This window comes from Xenopus laevis, chromosome 7L, assembly GCF_017654675.1.
Source record: "Xenopus laevis strain J_2021 chromosome 7L, Xenopus_laevis_v10.1, whole genome shotgun sequence".
NCBI classification, from domain to species: domain Eukaryota; kingdom Metazoa; phylum Chordata; class Amphibia; order Anura; family Pipidae; genus Xenopus; species Xenopus laevis.
In genome coordinates this window covers 123,347,486-123,363,133 of record NC_054383.1, presented here as the reverse complement: position 1 = coordinate 123,363,133, position 15,648 = coordinate 123,347,486, and the positions used below count along the sequence as shown (strand labels likewise).

Here is a 15,648-nt window from a genome sequence, read left to right as displayed (position 1 = left end):
AGTAGAACACTGGTCCTTAGGATAATGCATGTTTTATCAATGAAAATAAACCCTTTTTAAATGGCCTGGAATTGCTTGAGATTTCCACGCCCGTTTCTTTACTACAATATGGCTATGCTTTTCCTCCGTGCTTAGAGACCTAAAACAGTTGGAGGTCTTCTTTTTGCCCAGAGCGCTGTAGAAGCTTCAGTTGGAGTCAATGAGAAGGGATTGGAAGCAGAGGAAAAATGGTGTAGAAAACACAAGAATATATGTAATTAATTTCCGCAAATGATAGAAAAGGGTGATGGCAAAAGGAAGAAAAATGTAAAAGAAAAGATGGGGTTGCACAGAAACAAAATGGCTAGAGTAGAAGGGAAGGAGAGGAGCAAAACGATGTGAAGGTATAAGATAATCAAGGCCGTATAGTAAAGAGCACGGGTATCGCAGCAGAGGGAAGAGGATGAATAGCTGAGAAAAGCCTGGAAGAGAGATTAAAAAGGCAAATGGATGATAATGACCACATTTTTGGACAGGTTACTAGTACAGTTATAGGATCTGTTATCTGGAAAGCCATTATCCAGGAAGCTCAGAATTACGGAAAGGCAGTCTCCCATAGACATTTTTATAAATGATTTCCTTTTTCTCTAATAAAACGGTAGCTTGTACTTGATCCCAACTAAGATATAATTAATCCCTATTGGAAGCAAAACCAGCCTATTGGGTTTATTTCATGTTTACATGATTTTCGAGTAGACTTAAGGTATGAAGATCCAAATTACGGAAAGATCCATTATCCAGAAAACGCCAGGTAATAATATAAAATAAGTAAAAAACCATAAATAATAAAAAAAAATAAAACCAATTGCAAATTGTCTCAGAATATCACTCTCTACATAATACAGTTAACTCAAAAGGTGAGCAACCCCTTTAAGACTTCTTTTCTAGACACTAAAGGGCAAATTTATCAAGCGTCGAATTGAAAATTCCAAATTTGAATTTTCAAGTTTTTTTTATGGTCAAAACTGTCAAATTCGACTAGAGAGTTATTCAATTTGGAGTCAAAAATAGAGTTTTTAAAATTTGAATTGAATTCGATTCGAGTTTTCGGGTCAATCCTATTCACCCGAGTTTAGAAAATTAGATTTTTTTTTTTTTTTTAAAAAAAAAAATAAATTTCGATTGGTCAATTTTATGGGACTTTAAAAAAAAACCAAAAAAAAACTCCAATGAAATCGAAATTCAACCCTTGATAAATGTGCCTCCCATTGATAATGAGACTTCAAAATTTAAGCATATGATTTGTAATTCAATTAGGTTTCAATAATTTTTATTGAAAATTTTTTCCAGGAAAATAACAATCATCATAATGACATCATCGATATTAGTAAGATTTTTACATCAACATATAAACTTGACTGTTTTAATCAATGAGACCTTAACAAATATCATTTGCTAACATATAAAGATACATAGATAAAAAGATAAAGTTGTCTTCTGTTGAGAGCAATCTATGTTTAATTATCTATTGTAGTTTCTTAAACTTATCTAATGCGTACTTTGCGTATTCTTACGCGTAATACTAAGTTGAATCAAAGAGTGTGAGTTGAAGTAACTTACGCGTTACGCGTTAATTATGCGTAACATTTTATTTTTACACGTATGTTATTAATGCGTAATGCATATTTATCATATGCTCCATTCTCGTATATCAATTTCTTGATTCTTTTATTTCTCTTGCGGAATTTAACTTAGTTTTAATACGCAGTGCGTATGCTGTAATTTACATGTTAAATCTGATTATGCGGATGAACATGCGTATAAATCACCAAGTTGGTGCAATTGATAGAATGATTTGTAATTCAATTAAAGGAGAAACCTGCTCCAAAGGTCCTAATACTTATAACAGTGTTACACGTATGGGATCCGTTATCATTCATAAAGTTCTGAATTACGGGAAGACCACCTCCCATAGACACTGACACTATAATATCTCTAAGTCATGCCAGTAGCCATGGCCTATGGGAGAAACATGGGCAACTTCCAGTTAAATGGATTAAAACAAATCTGGAGAGAATTCCCCAGTATTGTGTTAGCTGCAGTGTTCGTGCCCAACTGGGAAGCCATTCCACACACTGACCAATACGATTGCTTCCAGATCAGTCTCAACAGAACCACTGGTGGGCTGTACTCTTTGTTCTGCACAAACAGGGAAGTGCATTTAGCAAGATGATTGTCAGGTCTATAAGCTTTAGGGAACTTGCAGGTTAAAAAAACCAAAAATAAAACAAAGGGCGAATACACCCAATTTACTTTAGGAATTTCCCTGGTAACTTTTATTGTTCATTTTCAGCCGTTAGCTTGAAGTGTGTGCGGGTAGGCGGGTGGCCATTGTTGTAATAAATCTTTCTTCTACCTCTAATTAATTGATATTGGTTTAGTTTGTTTGTATTCTACTTAGATTTTGGAGATTTCCTCACTTCCCAAAAAATATATTGGCAGTGTTAGCCAGGGGATCAGAAAAAAAGGTACATCTTTGCACAAATTAGTTGTACAGGTATGGGACCGGTTATCCAGAATGCTCGGGACCTGGGGGTTTCCAGATAATGGATCTTTCCGTAATTTGGATCTTCATACCTTAGGTCTACTTGAAAACCATGTAAACATTAAATAAACACAATAGGCTGTTTTTGCTCCCAATAAGGATTAATTATATCTTCGTTTGGATCAAATACAAAGTACTGTTTCATTATTGCAGAGAAAAAGGAAATCGTTTAAAAAAAAATTGGGATTATTTGGATAAAATGGAGTCTATGGGAGACAGCCTTTCCGTAATTCGGAGCATTCTGGATAACGGGTTTCTTGATAACTGATCCCATACCTGTATAAATGTAATATTTTAAAAGTCAATGGCAAACTGTGTCTTGTTACCTGCATTACTTTTATTTTGTGGGCAAAATTGTTACAAATACCCCTCCATAGACTATTCGGGCAGCGGCCGCTGGTGAGATTTGCTACCCGTGATTATTTATGTGCGATTGCGGGCGAAAAAAATCTCCCGTAAATGCGTCTCCATTTGACTTAACTGAAATCGATGGCGGTGAAACTAACGTATCGAAAAGTCGCCGAAGTTTCAATTTCGGGCGACTATATTTCTGCCAACGATTGCAGTTTTTTTTTCAATTGGAGATGCATTTTCTGGAGATTTTTCTCTCGCCGTGCATAAATAATCGCGGGCGACAAATCTCCCCCTTGGCCATTCAATTCAGTCAGGTGAATATCGCCAAAAATGCAGAGTGATAATCTCCTGATGTATGGTTGCACTTGGGACATCCCTGCTCTACATCTATTATTATTATTAATATTATTAACATGTATTTATACATCTATTGCTTCCTTGCTTTTTCTTTCAACTCTCATCCCTTAACAGTCTCAGGCATGCTTTGCTGGTGTCTTTTTATGTGTGTTCTGACTGTTAATGTTTCCCTTGCAGGAAGTCATGTCTCGGGAATGCTGGGAGCGACAAAGGGACCTGTACCCATCATACGCATGTTTGGGATCACAGAAGAAGGAAACAGTGTCTGTTGCCATATCCATGGCTTTGCTCCTTACTTCTATGTGCCCTGTCATACTGGTATGTCCTTAATAAAAAGAAAACAGATGCCTGTTAGAAAGGAATTATAACGAGTATTTAATATATGCTTCAATTCATGGAACTAAGAAAGATTCAGAGTATAATTAATTATACTGCAGTAGCAGTCCACTAGCATTCATTTGGGAGCAAACAGTCGGGCTTGGGAGCAAACAGTCGGGCTTGGGAGCAAACAGTCGGGCTTGGGAGCAAACAGTCGGGCTTGGGAGCAAACAGTCGGGCTTGGGAGCAAACAGTCGGGCTTGGGAGCAAACAGTCGGGCTTGGGAGCAAACAGTCGGGCTTGGGAGCAAACAGTCGGGCTTGGGAGCAAACAGTCGGGCTTGGGAGCAAACAGTCGGGCTTGGGAGCAAACAGTCGGGCTTGGGAGCAAACAGTCGGGTTTAGAAACTTCCAAGGAACAATTACTTTATATTGAAAGACAGTTACCTCCATTACATTATCTAGGCAAAAAAAGAACACATTAGACTTATCAATCAAAATATGACTGACAGCTGCAGGTAGGGAGGTAAATTGCTGAAAGGGGCATAGTGAGGAATAACTCAAGATTGGAAAGGGACAGAATTTATAATAATAATCTATATCAGGACTAGGGTTGCCACTTGGCCGGTAAAAATTATGCTTGATGCCAAAGTTATTAGTGGGGGGGAAATTATGAAAGTATAGTTTTATGAAGTTTTTTTTCCCCATTAAAGGTTGCAAAAAGACACACGTCCAGCAAGTTCAACCTTTTAAGTCTATATATAACCTGCCTAACTGCCAGTTGATCCAGAGGAAGGCAAAACCCCATTTGAAGCCTCTCCAATTTGCCTCAGAGGGGGAAAAATTCCTTCCTGACTCCAAAATGGCAATTGGACCAGTCCCTGGATCAACTTGTACTATGAGCTATCTCCCATAACCCTGTATTCCCTCACTTGCTAAACACCATCCAACCCCTTCTTATACCTATCTAATGTATCAGCCTGTATCACTGATTCAGGGAGACAATTCCACATCTTCACAGCTCTCACTGTAACAAACCCTTCTGAATATTTAGCCGGAACCTCCTTTCTTCTAATCGGAATGGGTGACCTTGTGTCGGCCAGATCTCGATCGGATGGGGTTAAAAATCCCGTCGGATCGCGGCCGCATCTGTTCGTTGATGCGGTCCCGCGATCCGCCCGTTTGCGAACACTAGGATCCGATCGTTGGGCCCTAGGGCCCACGATCGGATCGGCCCGATATTGCCCACCTCAAGGTGGGCATATCGGAGGGAGATCCGCTCGTTTGGCGACATCGCCAAACGAGCGGATCTATCCATGTATGGCCACCTTTAGTTGCCCTTCTCTGTACCCTCTCTAATACAATAATGTCCTGTTTGAGTGAGAGACCAAAACTGTAAGGCATATTCTAGATGGGGCCTTACAAGTGCTCTATACAGTGGAAGAATAAACTCCTCCTCCCGTGAATCAATGCTCCTTTTAATACAGCTCAAGACCTTATTTGCCCTTGATGTTGCTGACTGGCATTGCTTGCTACAGACAAGTATGTTATCTACAAGTTAGTAGATCTGATCTTGTACAGGTATGGGATCCATTATCCAAAAAGCTCCGAATTACGCAAAGGCCATCTCCCATAGACTCCTTTTTATTATAATAAACCACATTTTAAAAATGATTTCCTTTTTATCTCTAATAATAAAAGAGTAGCTTGTACTTGATCCAAACTAAGATATAATTAATCCTTATTGGAAGCAAAGCCAGCCTATTGGGGTTATTTAATGTTTACATGATTTTCTAGTAGGCTTAATGTATGAAGATCCAAATTAGGGAAAGATCCGCTTACCCAGAAAACCTCAGGTCCCGATTATTCTGGATAACAGGTCCCATACCTGTAGTTCTGAGGTGGATGCTGAATCAGAATAAGCACTCATGAAAAAAATAATATAACTTTTTTTTTTTTCATTTATTTTTTTCTTTTATTGGGCTCTTCAGGTTTCAAGCAGGAGGATTTAAGTGACTTTAAGAAGGAGTTAAATACAGCTGTGATTAAAGACATGCGCTCCAACAAAGACGGCATCTCACAGGCCGTCCTTGCTGTGGACGTCTGCCACAAAGAAAGTAAGTATTTTGTATGTAGCTAATAGCATTATTGGGCCCTGTGACTTGTGTATAATCTTAACTAATTTGTGATATTGCCACTATATTTCTGATTGGTTTTGTTTGTTGTCATTTGTTTTAATTAATTCTATATCCCTGTGACTGTATTGTCATAAGCTAATACACTCTACAACATACTGCTCTGGTATCTTAAATGCTTAATTAACTGTGCAATTTGTGTGACCAACCAGTAACATTTTGTATTATCACAGATATGTATGGATACCATGGGAAGAGGATAATGCCTTTTATGAAGATTACCATGGCTCTTCCACGTCTCATTGCCCCCGCAAAGCGTCTCCTAGAACAAGGCTTGCGGTTTGGGAGGCACCCCATACATTGTTACCAAGCCTATGAAGCAAACATTGATTTTGAAATCAGGTATTCTCACCAGTCACAACCTAGGATCCTTTATAATTCCATCTTTCTGCTGAGGAGCAGAAATAAATAGTATCAGGGCTAAATTGTTCCCTTTCTATTCTGCTACATTGATATTTACATTGAAGTTGGGCTCTCCTATATTCCCGTTCTGTCCTTTTTCTTTTTCCCATAATCCAGTGAATCACAACTAGAGGGTCGCAAGCTACATTTTGGTTTTCACACCCTTCGATGTTGCTCCCAGAGGACCCAAAGCAGTTACTTTTTAATTTTTAGCTCAAAAGCAGGTTTTGTATGTATAAAGACACTTGTAAACTGCCAAAAAGAGCCTCCTGCAGGATACTGACAAAAAGAGCCTCCTGCAGGCTGGCCATTTATATGTAGCTACCATATAGCTCAGGGCTGGCTCCTTGTGTGGTCCCCCACCCACCTGCTGTGTTTGTTTACCGTGTGTAAAATTTAAATGGTATCACTACAGAGATTAACTGGCCCCTGCATTGTTTAAACCTCAATTTAAAACTTTAATCCCCTGTATTGTTCACACTTGTGACACCTTTATTGTTCACACCCCTAAAGCCCTGTACTGTTCACACCTGAGACCCAGAGCTACTACAATTAATGTGGATATGATCTTTTGGTAAAATGGGTGTGGTTTAAAGTGGGTGTGGTTACAAACAGGGAGTGGTCAACACTGGCTTCCATTATCGGTCCCCCACCATGTAAAATAGAAAATTTTGGCCCTTCGATAACACAGAAGTTGGACAGCACTGATATAGCTGATTATATCACTTTGCTGGCAACCCCCGGGAATACTCAATAGTATTCAATGACTTCTGTCGTAGGTTTATGGTGGACAATGATATCGTTGGGTGTAACTGGATTGAGCTCCCTGCAGGCAAATACCGTGTGCGGAAAGAATCACAAGATGAAGAACCTTCTAAAGACAATCCCAGCAAGGTAAGAATGAAGACTCTTCTTCTAATTAAAAGTTACAACTCCATAAAGAAAACCTTGGGGAAAAAGGGTAAAAGTAAAGAACCAATCCTTAAAGGAGCAGTAGACCACTATGTGTATCTTTAGTGAAACAAATAGGGCATGTACTGAACATGCCTATTGTTTTAAGACCCAAAAATCTAGAGGTTTTTTTTTTTTCTCAAGCTAAACAGGGAAACTGAAGCTACTTCATGTTAAGTCCTTGTGAAGTAGATAATTAGGTTCCCAGTGATTAAAGAAGTAAGTACACCCTATTCATTGAATTTAAGCTGAATTAGAGGATATACTCGGGCTGCCATTCGGGGAGTACAAGTGTACTGGGCCCGGGCCTGATGGGAGGCCCGGTAGTGCCAAACTTTTCTGGGCACCCCTTGACAGCCCTGAAGCCATGCCGCCTCTTTCTGAAGACGCAAAATGCGGAAGTGCCGAACAGCCGAAATCCTGAAGCAGCGAAAAGACCCGAAGTCATGAAAGGAGGCGAAGTTGAAGTCCTGAAGCCACGAGTTCAATTCTACTGAACACCAATTTGTGTTTGTTAATTGTTTTTAGTTTTTTTAATCCCCTGGCCACCAAAGTATTGCCCATGCTGCCAATGTTTTTTTAAAAATGTTTTTTGGGGCCCCCAATTTTTTTAACTTGTGAGGGGGGACCTGGCGCCAATTTTCCTTTTTTTTTAGCACTGATGTCTGTGTGGTCTTTTAACTGTGATGTGGAGTGGGCGGGATCTGGGGCGGTGCTTGGTTGCCTGGGTCGGCAGGGCCCACGGAGCCCCAAATATTTTGTTGTACGGGCCCCGTGATTTCCCTGGGTATACAGCCCCTTTAAATATGCTGTAGAATTGATGTGCGGGTTTTATATTGTCAGTATGACTGTGTTGCAGGTGTCCCTTGCTCAGATTGAGGTGGACATCAGCTGGGCTGATCTGATCAGTCACCCTGCAGAAGGGGAATGGCAGAAAATTGCCCCTCAGCGAGTTCTCAGCTTTGATATTGAATGCGCTGGAAGGAAAGGTAATGTTAAGTTATATTTTTTTTTTCTTTTTTAAGATTTTTAGTGTTGGTTTGGTGAACTAGGGTCCTATATTTCCTCCTTGGGATGTAGACAAGTCAGTCAGAAGTCTGGTCAATTGGCCTGTGTGTGACCATTCATTGGTTGCACAAAGTGTCGAATAGATATCAACCATTCAATTAATAAGAGACGTGATGCGTTCTCTATGGCCCCGGCTTGGTTTTTCAGAACGACAGAGGGCAAGGTTTGTGGTCTTGCAAGCCAGCTGATTAAATCTTCATTGTATATTCTTTCATTCATATTAAAATTTTTTTTAAAAAAAAGTGTCTCTCTATATATAAGCCAGTGTGTTTGGACTGAGCTGCCCAGCCCACAGGTATAGCAATAGATCAACACTTACCCCCTACTTATCCTGGCATCTAGAGAAAAGAATTGTAGATGATTGTTGGTTATGTGCTGTGCTAGCTAATAAGTACTTCAAACATATATGTTGTTTGTTTCTTTTATTAATAGGCCATTGTAGCAAATTGTGTGTCATTCAGCAGCTGCGCAATATGTTGGCCTCTCTAAAAATGTTTGTTAATAATAATAATAATAGGGACGCACCGAATCCAGGATTCGGATTCGGCCAAATCCTTCTGCCTGGCTAAACCAAATTCGAATCCTAATTTGCATATGCAAATTAGGGGCATGGAGGAAAATTACATGACTTTATGTCACAAAACAAGGAAGTAAATGTTTTATTCGGCCGAATCTTTTGCAAAGGATTCTGGGGATCGGCCGAATCCAAAATAGTGGATTTGGTGCATCCCTAAATAATACATGCCCTCATTATATAAATTTCGTATTTAAAGGAAAACTATACCCCCAAAATGAACACTTAAGCAACAGTTCATATCATATTAAGTGGCATATTAAAGAATTTTACCAAACTGGAATATATATTTAAGTAAATATTGTCCTTTTACATCTCTTGCCTTGAGCCACCATTTCGTGATGGTCTGTGTGCTGCCTCAGAGATCACCTGACCAGAAATACTACAACTCTAACTGTAACAGGAAGAAGTGAGGAAGCAAAAGACACAACTCTGTCTGTTAATTGGCTCATGTGACCTAACATGTATGGTTTGTTGGTATTTTTGTGAGTACAGTGAATCCTACGATCCCAGGGGGCGGCCCTTATTTTTTAAAATGGCAATTTTCTATTTATGATTACCCAATGGCACATACTACTAGAAAAGTATATTATTATGAAAATGGTTTATTTACATGAAGCAGGATTTTACATATGAGATGTTTTATGCAATATCTTTTTATAGAGACCTACATTGTTTGGGGGGTATAGTTTTCCTTTAATCATTGAAAATGAATCACTCTCTTTAAAAGGGTTATGATACTCCCTTTCTTTTAGGGATGCACCAAATCCACTAATTCAGATTTGGCCGAACCCCCCGAATCCTTTGTGAAAGATTCGGCTGAATACCGAACTGAATCCAAATCCTAACTTGCATATGCAAATTAGGGGTGGGAAGGGAAAAACATTTTTACTTCCTTGTTTTGTAACAAAAAGTCATGCAATTTCCCTCCCCACCCCTAATTTGCATATGCAAATTAGGATTCGATTCGACCAGGCAGAAGGATTCTGCTGAATCCTGGATTCGGTGCGTCCCTATTTATTAACTACACAACTTTTCCAGGTGTTTTCCCTGAGCCCGACAAGGATCCTGTGATCCAGATTGCAAACATGGTGCTGCGCCAAGGAGAAAAGGATCCATTTATTCGCAACGTGTTCACACTGGGCACTTGTGCAAGCATTGTGGGTTCCCAGGTGCTCTGCTTTGAACGGGAGGATGCACTTCTCAAGGTAAATTGCAGCTATTCCAACCGGCAGTACTGCTCCACCTCTGCACTGATTCTTTATTTTAACATAAATTGCTATAGTTTGCACTGCATTATTTGGCCAGACAGACTTCTCTTTTTTTTTTTCTTTTTTAGGGGTGCGCTGAATCCAGGATTCATTTTGGTATTTGGCCAGGATTCAGCCTTTTTCAGCAGGATTTGGCCAAATCCATGTGCCTGGACAAACCAAATCCTTGTGACCATGTGACTTTTCCTTAAAAACAAGTAGAGAAGGCGCACAGATCTTTCGCCCCTTCCTTGCCCTAATTTGCATATTTAAATTAGGTTCCAGATTTGGTTTGATATTCAGCTAAACAGCAGACTTGGTGCATCTTTTTTTACAAACTTTTTGGGATCTATTTAAGTATCATATTTTTTTGTTTTTTTTTTGCCACACAGTGGGGCTAAATTCACTGCAGTGTAGATATTTGCTGTAAGTGTTAAGTATTGATAACAAGCAATATTTTATGCTTTAGTATCGATCTGAGTTGCTGTGGGTACAGCTCCTTTGTGTAAAAGCAGCTCAATTAACGTGTTCATATTAATCTCAGACATACCCTTAAAATCCTTATTTTGCTTAGAAAGTTTATCAGCAACATGCAGCCCTCTCCCAATTTCCATACTGTTGATGCTGACAATACTAAGCTTCAGAATTACATGCTGATGGTTATTTCTGCAGCACACCCTACCTAATCCTCTCTATACTCACATATAATTCTCTCACATCTTATTGTACCTGTTCATTTCCACCTGTTGTTAATATCACTCCTTTCCTGGAACTTTCCCTCTACCATTCAGTCCTACTTTCCACGTCTTATCTGCTGTTAAGTTATACAAATAAAATCAATTGAAGCTTTCCAATGCTTGTTTACCTATCCCACTTATTCTCCAACTTCCCCATCTACCATATCATAAATAAATAACATATTACACCCACACACAGGTTTTTTTTTTTTAATTTTAACCTTGAAACAAACTGACATATAGACCTCTGGTCTATTGTGTATTCCAGACAAACATTTATTCCCCAATAAATTCAATTTGCTGAGTGGAAGGTTTTAGCCCAGCATTACTATCGCTTTATAGGCACAAATAACTCTCCATATAACCCCAAATCCCCAAACCGTGCCATTTGACTGACAGGCAGCTAACGTTCACCCGAGATGATCCACCTATGGGTCACATGTACAATTACTAAATAAAATGTGATTGTGTCTTCAGTTTCCCTGTTACTCCAAAGCTTGCTTGTCAGTAAATTTATTTACTATGTACTGTCCGTCCCTAGGCTTGGGCTGAGTTTGTTCGCATTATCGACCCGGATATTATCACTGGATACAACATTCAGAACTTTGACATGCCGTACCTGATCAACAGGGCCCAAACGCTCAAGGTAACAAGCTCCTCTAACCCTGCATCTTTGTCTTATAGGTCTAAATGGCTACTGTGAAGGCAGTCTGCCATAGTTACACCATTGTTAAAGGGATACTGTTATGGGATTTTTTTTATTTTTTTTTCAAAAAATCTGACATGGGGCTAGACATATTGTCAGTTTCCCAGGTGCTCCCAATCATGTGACTTGTGATCTCATAAATGTCAGTCACTCTTTACTGCTGTACTGCAAGTTGGATTGAAATCATCCCCCTCCCTGTCCTCCCCAGCAGCCTAACAACAGAACAATGGTAAGGTAACCAGATAGCAGCTCCCTAACACAAGATAACAGCTGCCTGGTAGATCGAAGAACAACACTCAATAGTAAAAACCAGGTCCCACTGCGACACATTCAGTTACATTGAGTAGGAGAAAGCAGTTCCATCCTAAAGTGCTGGCTCTTTCTGAAAGCACAGTACCAGGCAAAATGACCTGGGATGTAGACCAAAAAATGCCTGCGGCATGGCACTCGCAGCGCTTCATTTTCTGAAGTCAGCCAAAGTTTCCTCGCCATGCCGCAGGCATTTTTTTATTATAGCAGGGGGAAGCAGTTCTGGGAGATTAGTCGCCCCAAAGAAGAGGCTATTATTTGCCAGGCGACTAAATCTCCCCGAATCTCCAGGTGTGACCTTACCCTTAAGGAGAGAGAGAGCACTTTTTGTGCTTAATGCATTTTGATATATCTGCCCCTTATAGTAGTGTTGGTGAGATTACGATGCTATGCATGTACCCAGCTTTATGGGTGCTTGGGGGGGAAAAGAGATCAAACACGGTAGCGCCCTAGAAGAAATGTTTCAATACTTTGGTATCTGTAAGCATTCTACTTCTCTTTATACTGTTCGAAAGAATCTCTTTCTGTCTTCCATGCTAATCTTCACCAGTTCTTCATTTTAGGGTCTCCCAAAGATTTTTCTATACACTGTCTTTTGGAGATCACCAATTCATTTGGCCTTGCATACAGATGATATCTATATTTATTAGGGATCCACCGAATCCACTATTTTGGATTCCGAGCCTAGAGTCCTTTGTGAAAGATTCGGCCGAACCCCCAAATCATTTTGTAAAAGATTCAGCCAAATACCAAACCAAATTCGAACCCTAATTTTCATGTGCAAATCAGTATGACAAAAAGTCACATGATTATTCGGATTCGGTTCAGCCAGGCACAAGGATTCGGCCTAATCCGAATCCTGCTGAAAACCAAGTCCTGGATTCAGTACATCCCTAATATTTATTTTCAGCACCTTCACAATCCCTGGAAATTTTGGCTCCTAGCTATCTCCTGGATTGATCAACTTCATTTAAAATTGAGAGTGCCAAAAACTAAACAAAATCTGCCACCTCTTGGTTTAATATGTTTCTGATTACAATTTGCCCCCTTCCTGGTGGGCTACTGTAGGTGCATGTTGGGTATGCTATGCAAAAGGCAGCTGAATTGTAGCCCAATCATTTGTAGCGTTTTAGTTGATTTTCCTGGATGAGATATTGTTCTTTTAGGAATAATGCTAACAACTATATTTTTCCTACTTCTAGGTTTCTACTTTTCCTTTTCTTGGCAGAATCCGATCTCTCAAATCTGTTATCCGAGATTCTTCTTTCCAGTCCAAACAGATGGGCCGACGGGAGAACAAAGTCATTAACACAGAGGGTCGGGTTCAATTCGACTTGTTGCAGGTATCTGTTGCGTTAGCAGTTTGGCATGACATCTGCTAGTGGGTTGGGCAGACTGTGGTGGTACAGGTATGGCATCAGTTATCTGGAAAGAAAGCAAAAAGGTTGGAGCAAGGCACTCAAAGGTCACGCAGGGATCAGACAAATGTAGAGTAAAAATATAAATCTTAATTAGTATAAGCTACTCGTGCCTGACGTGTTTCGTGTCGAGGACACTTAGTCATAGGCAATATCAATGACAAACAAGGGTCAATATTTAAAGACCAAACCACCAATCACAAATAGATGGGGAGGGGAAACATATAATTGTGTTCACAATTTTACAATTATCCGGAAACCCGTTATCCAGAAAGATCTGAATTACGGAAAGGACATCTCCCATAGACTCCATTATACTTGATCCCAACTAAGATATAATTAATACTTACTGGAAACCAGCCTATTGGGTATATTTAATGTTTACATGATTATCTAGTAGACTTGAGGCATGAAGATCCAAATTATGATTAAGGTCCCTTGTCCAGGAAAACACCAGGTCCTGTGGATTCTGGATAACTGGTCCTATACCTGTACTTTCATTCTTGTTGGCGAGGATACCCAATTTCGGTCAGCTGTGAAAATAAATGTTGTATACCCAGTTATGTGAATGAACACTTGCATTGATGGGGTGGAATGGGTCAGGCATATTAGGGCAGTTTTTAAACAAACGAGGGTACATTTATGTCTTGCAGCCCATTAGCTGGTCCAGATCATGCCCGTCTAAAAGTTTGCATTCCCTCCCAGTGAACAGATAGCACTGGGGGCCTGTGGAAACCAGTTTGATATGGTCATTAGCAAACAAGCTAGCCAGATAGCTGTCTTGCTTATCCCCAAAAGACTAAAAAGCAGTTGTCAGGTGTTGGCATTGGACCCTGTATGGGCCAACTTCACACATCTACTTTTTTACTGATTAATAAAGAGTTGTCTATCCAGGATCCTATAGCTGTTGAACTACATCTTCCAACATCCTGAGACTAATGAAAGGAACAGAGATGCAAGTGAAGGATCTTCGTATGGTTTACAATGCTGAGGTCCCATGTTAGCGTGCATTCATTCCAGAGCTATCTCTATCAATCCTTTTCCATTCATTGATCTGCATAGAGTTTGTTTACAATGTCATTTGTCACTTACTTTATGATGGCAGTGCATATAGTAATGTTGGGTTTGTGTAAGCAGCTTGTATGCATACGTTTAGTAAAGAGGAAACTTAGGTTTGCAATTGCCTCATTTCTCTAAGGGAATATTTTTAAATCATAGGAGAAAAGGCAGCTTCTGGCCCAATGGTGCAACTACACACAGGACTATGAGAAATCTTCAAAAATTTATTTCAAAGCGGAATGCGGTGCATCGCACTCCGCTTTGAAATAAATTTTTGAAGATTTCTCATAGTCCTGTTTGCCGTTGGAATTCCTTTGCTGTACTCTGTTGTGGGGCTTGCCGAACCTCTGCCAGTGAGCACCAGGCATATTGTTGTCATCTGTTGGGTGTGCGGGATCCTGCTTTGTTCCTACCAATGGTGCAACTGCCATGCTGCACTGCCAGCAGCCCAGTGAAACTGGTGAAAATTTGCCTTGGGAAAAGTAGCCATAAGAAAAAACGCCCATTAACTTTTATGCATTCCGAGAAAAAAAGTCGCCATAAGAAAAAACGCCAATTGACTTTAATGCATTCCGAGAAAAAAAAGTCGCCATAAGAAAAAACGCCAATTGACTTTAATGCATTAGGACAAAAAAGTCGCCTTAAGAAAAAACACCCATTGACTTTAATGCATTCCGAGAAAAAAGTCGCCATAAGTAAAAAAACGCCAATTGACTAATGCATTAGGACAAAAAAGTCGCCATAAGAAAAAACGCCCATTGACTTTAATGCATTAGGACATAAAAAGTCGCCATAAGAAAAAACGAGCATTGATTTTAATGCATATGGAGCAAGAAAAATTAGTTGCACCTAAAAACGCTGATTAACTTCTATGCGCTTCGTGAAATTTCAGTGCAGTTTCGCTAATTTTTTGCCGAAGTGAAAAGAGACATTTGCTCATCACTAGCAATAATAAATTGCCCGTAAAGAATCTATTGGCTGGATTTTATGAGTTCTAGCTTTTGCCCATGATACATATATGTGTGTATAGCAATGCCACTGTTTGCAGTGCCATTAGCCACGGGTAGAGCCGACTCACTTTATGACATTTATGACGGCTGTTTGTGTAGTGATGTTGTGTTTGGGAGTTTTCAGGAAGGTCAGTGGGAGCAGCTGATGTATTGACTAGAAAAAGGGGAAATTCTTCCTGAATCAAAGAGATGGCTCGATCATTAAGCGGCGGCTTTTGGCACTATGTGATGTTTCTCTTTCACTGAGTTCTGTTTATCGAAAGGTAAACACACTTGTTACTGGCTTAAAGGGATATTGTTGTCTGGATACAAATCATTTCCATTTGACTGACACGTTTTAATTCACCTCTCTAAAGT

General features: G+C 39.8%; 1 protein-coding gene across 2 annotated transcripts in view; it reads left to right on the top strand.

Annotated features, from left to right (window-relative positions):
- The window catches only part of pold1.L (polymerase (DNA directed), delta 1, catalytic subunit L homeolog), a 71,748-nt gene that overhangs the window by 6,658 nt on the left and 49,442 nt on the right, over positions 1–15,648 (top strand). For both annotated transcript variants that reach the window (XM_041568545.1, NM_001094225.1), the window contains 8 exon segments: positions 3,473–3,613; positions 5,604–5,729; positions 5,981–6,149; positions 6,989–7,103; positions 8,020–8,149; positions 9,844–10,010; positions 11,331–11,435; positions 13,007–13,147. In XM_041568545.1, the coding sequence (XP_041424479.1) occupies positions 3,473–3,613; positions 5,604–5,729; positions 5,981–6,149; positions 6,989–7,103; positions 8,020–8,149; positions 9,844–10,010; positions 11,331–11,435; positions 13,007–13,147 (1,094 nt within the window).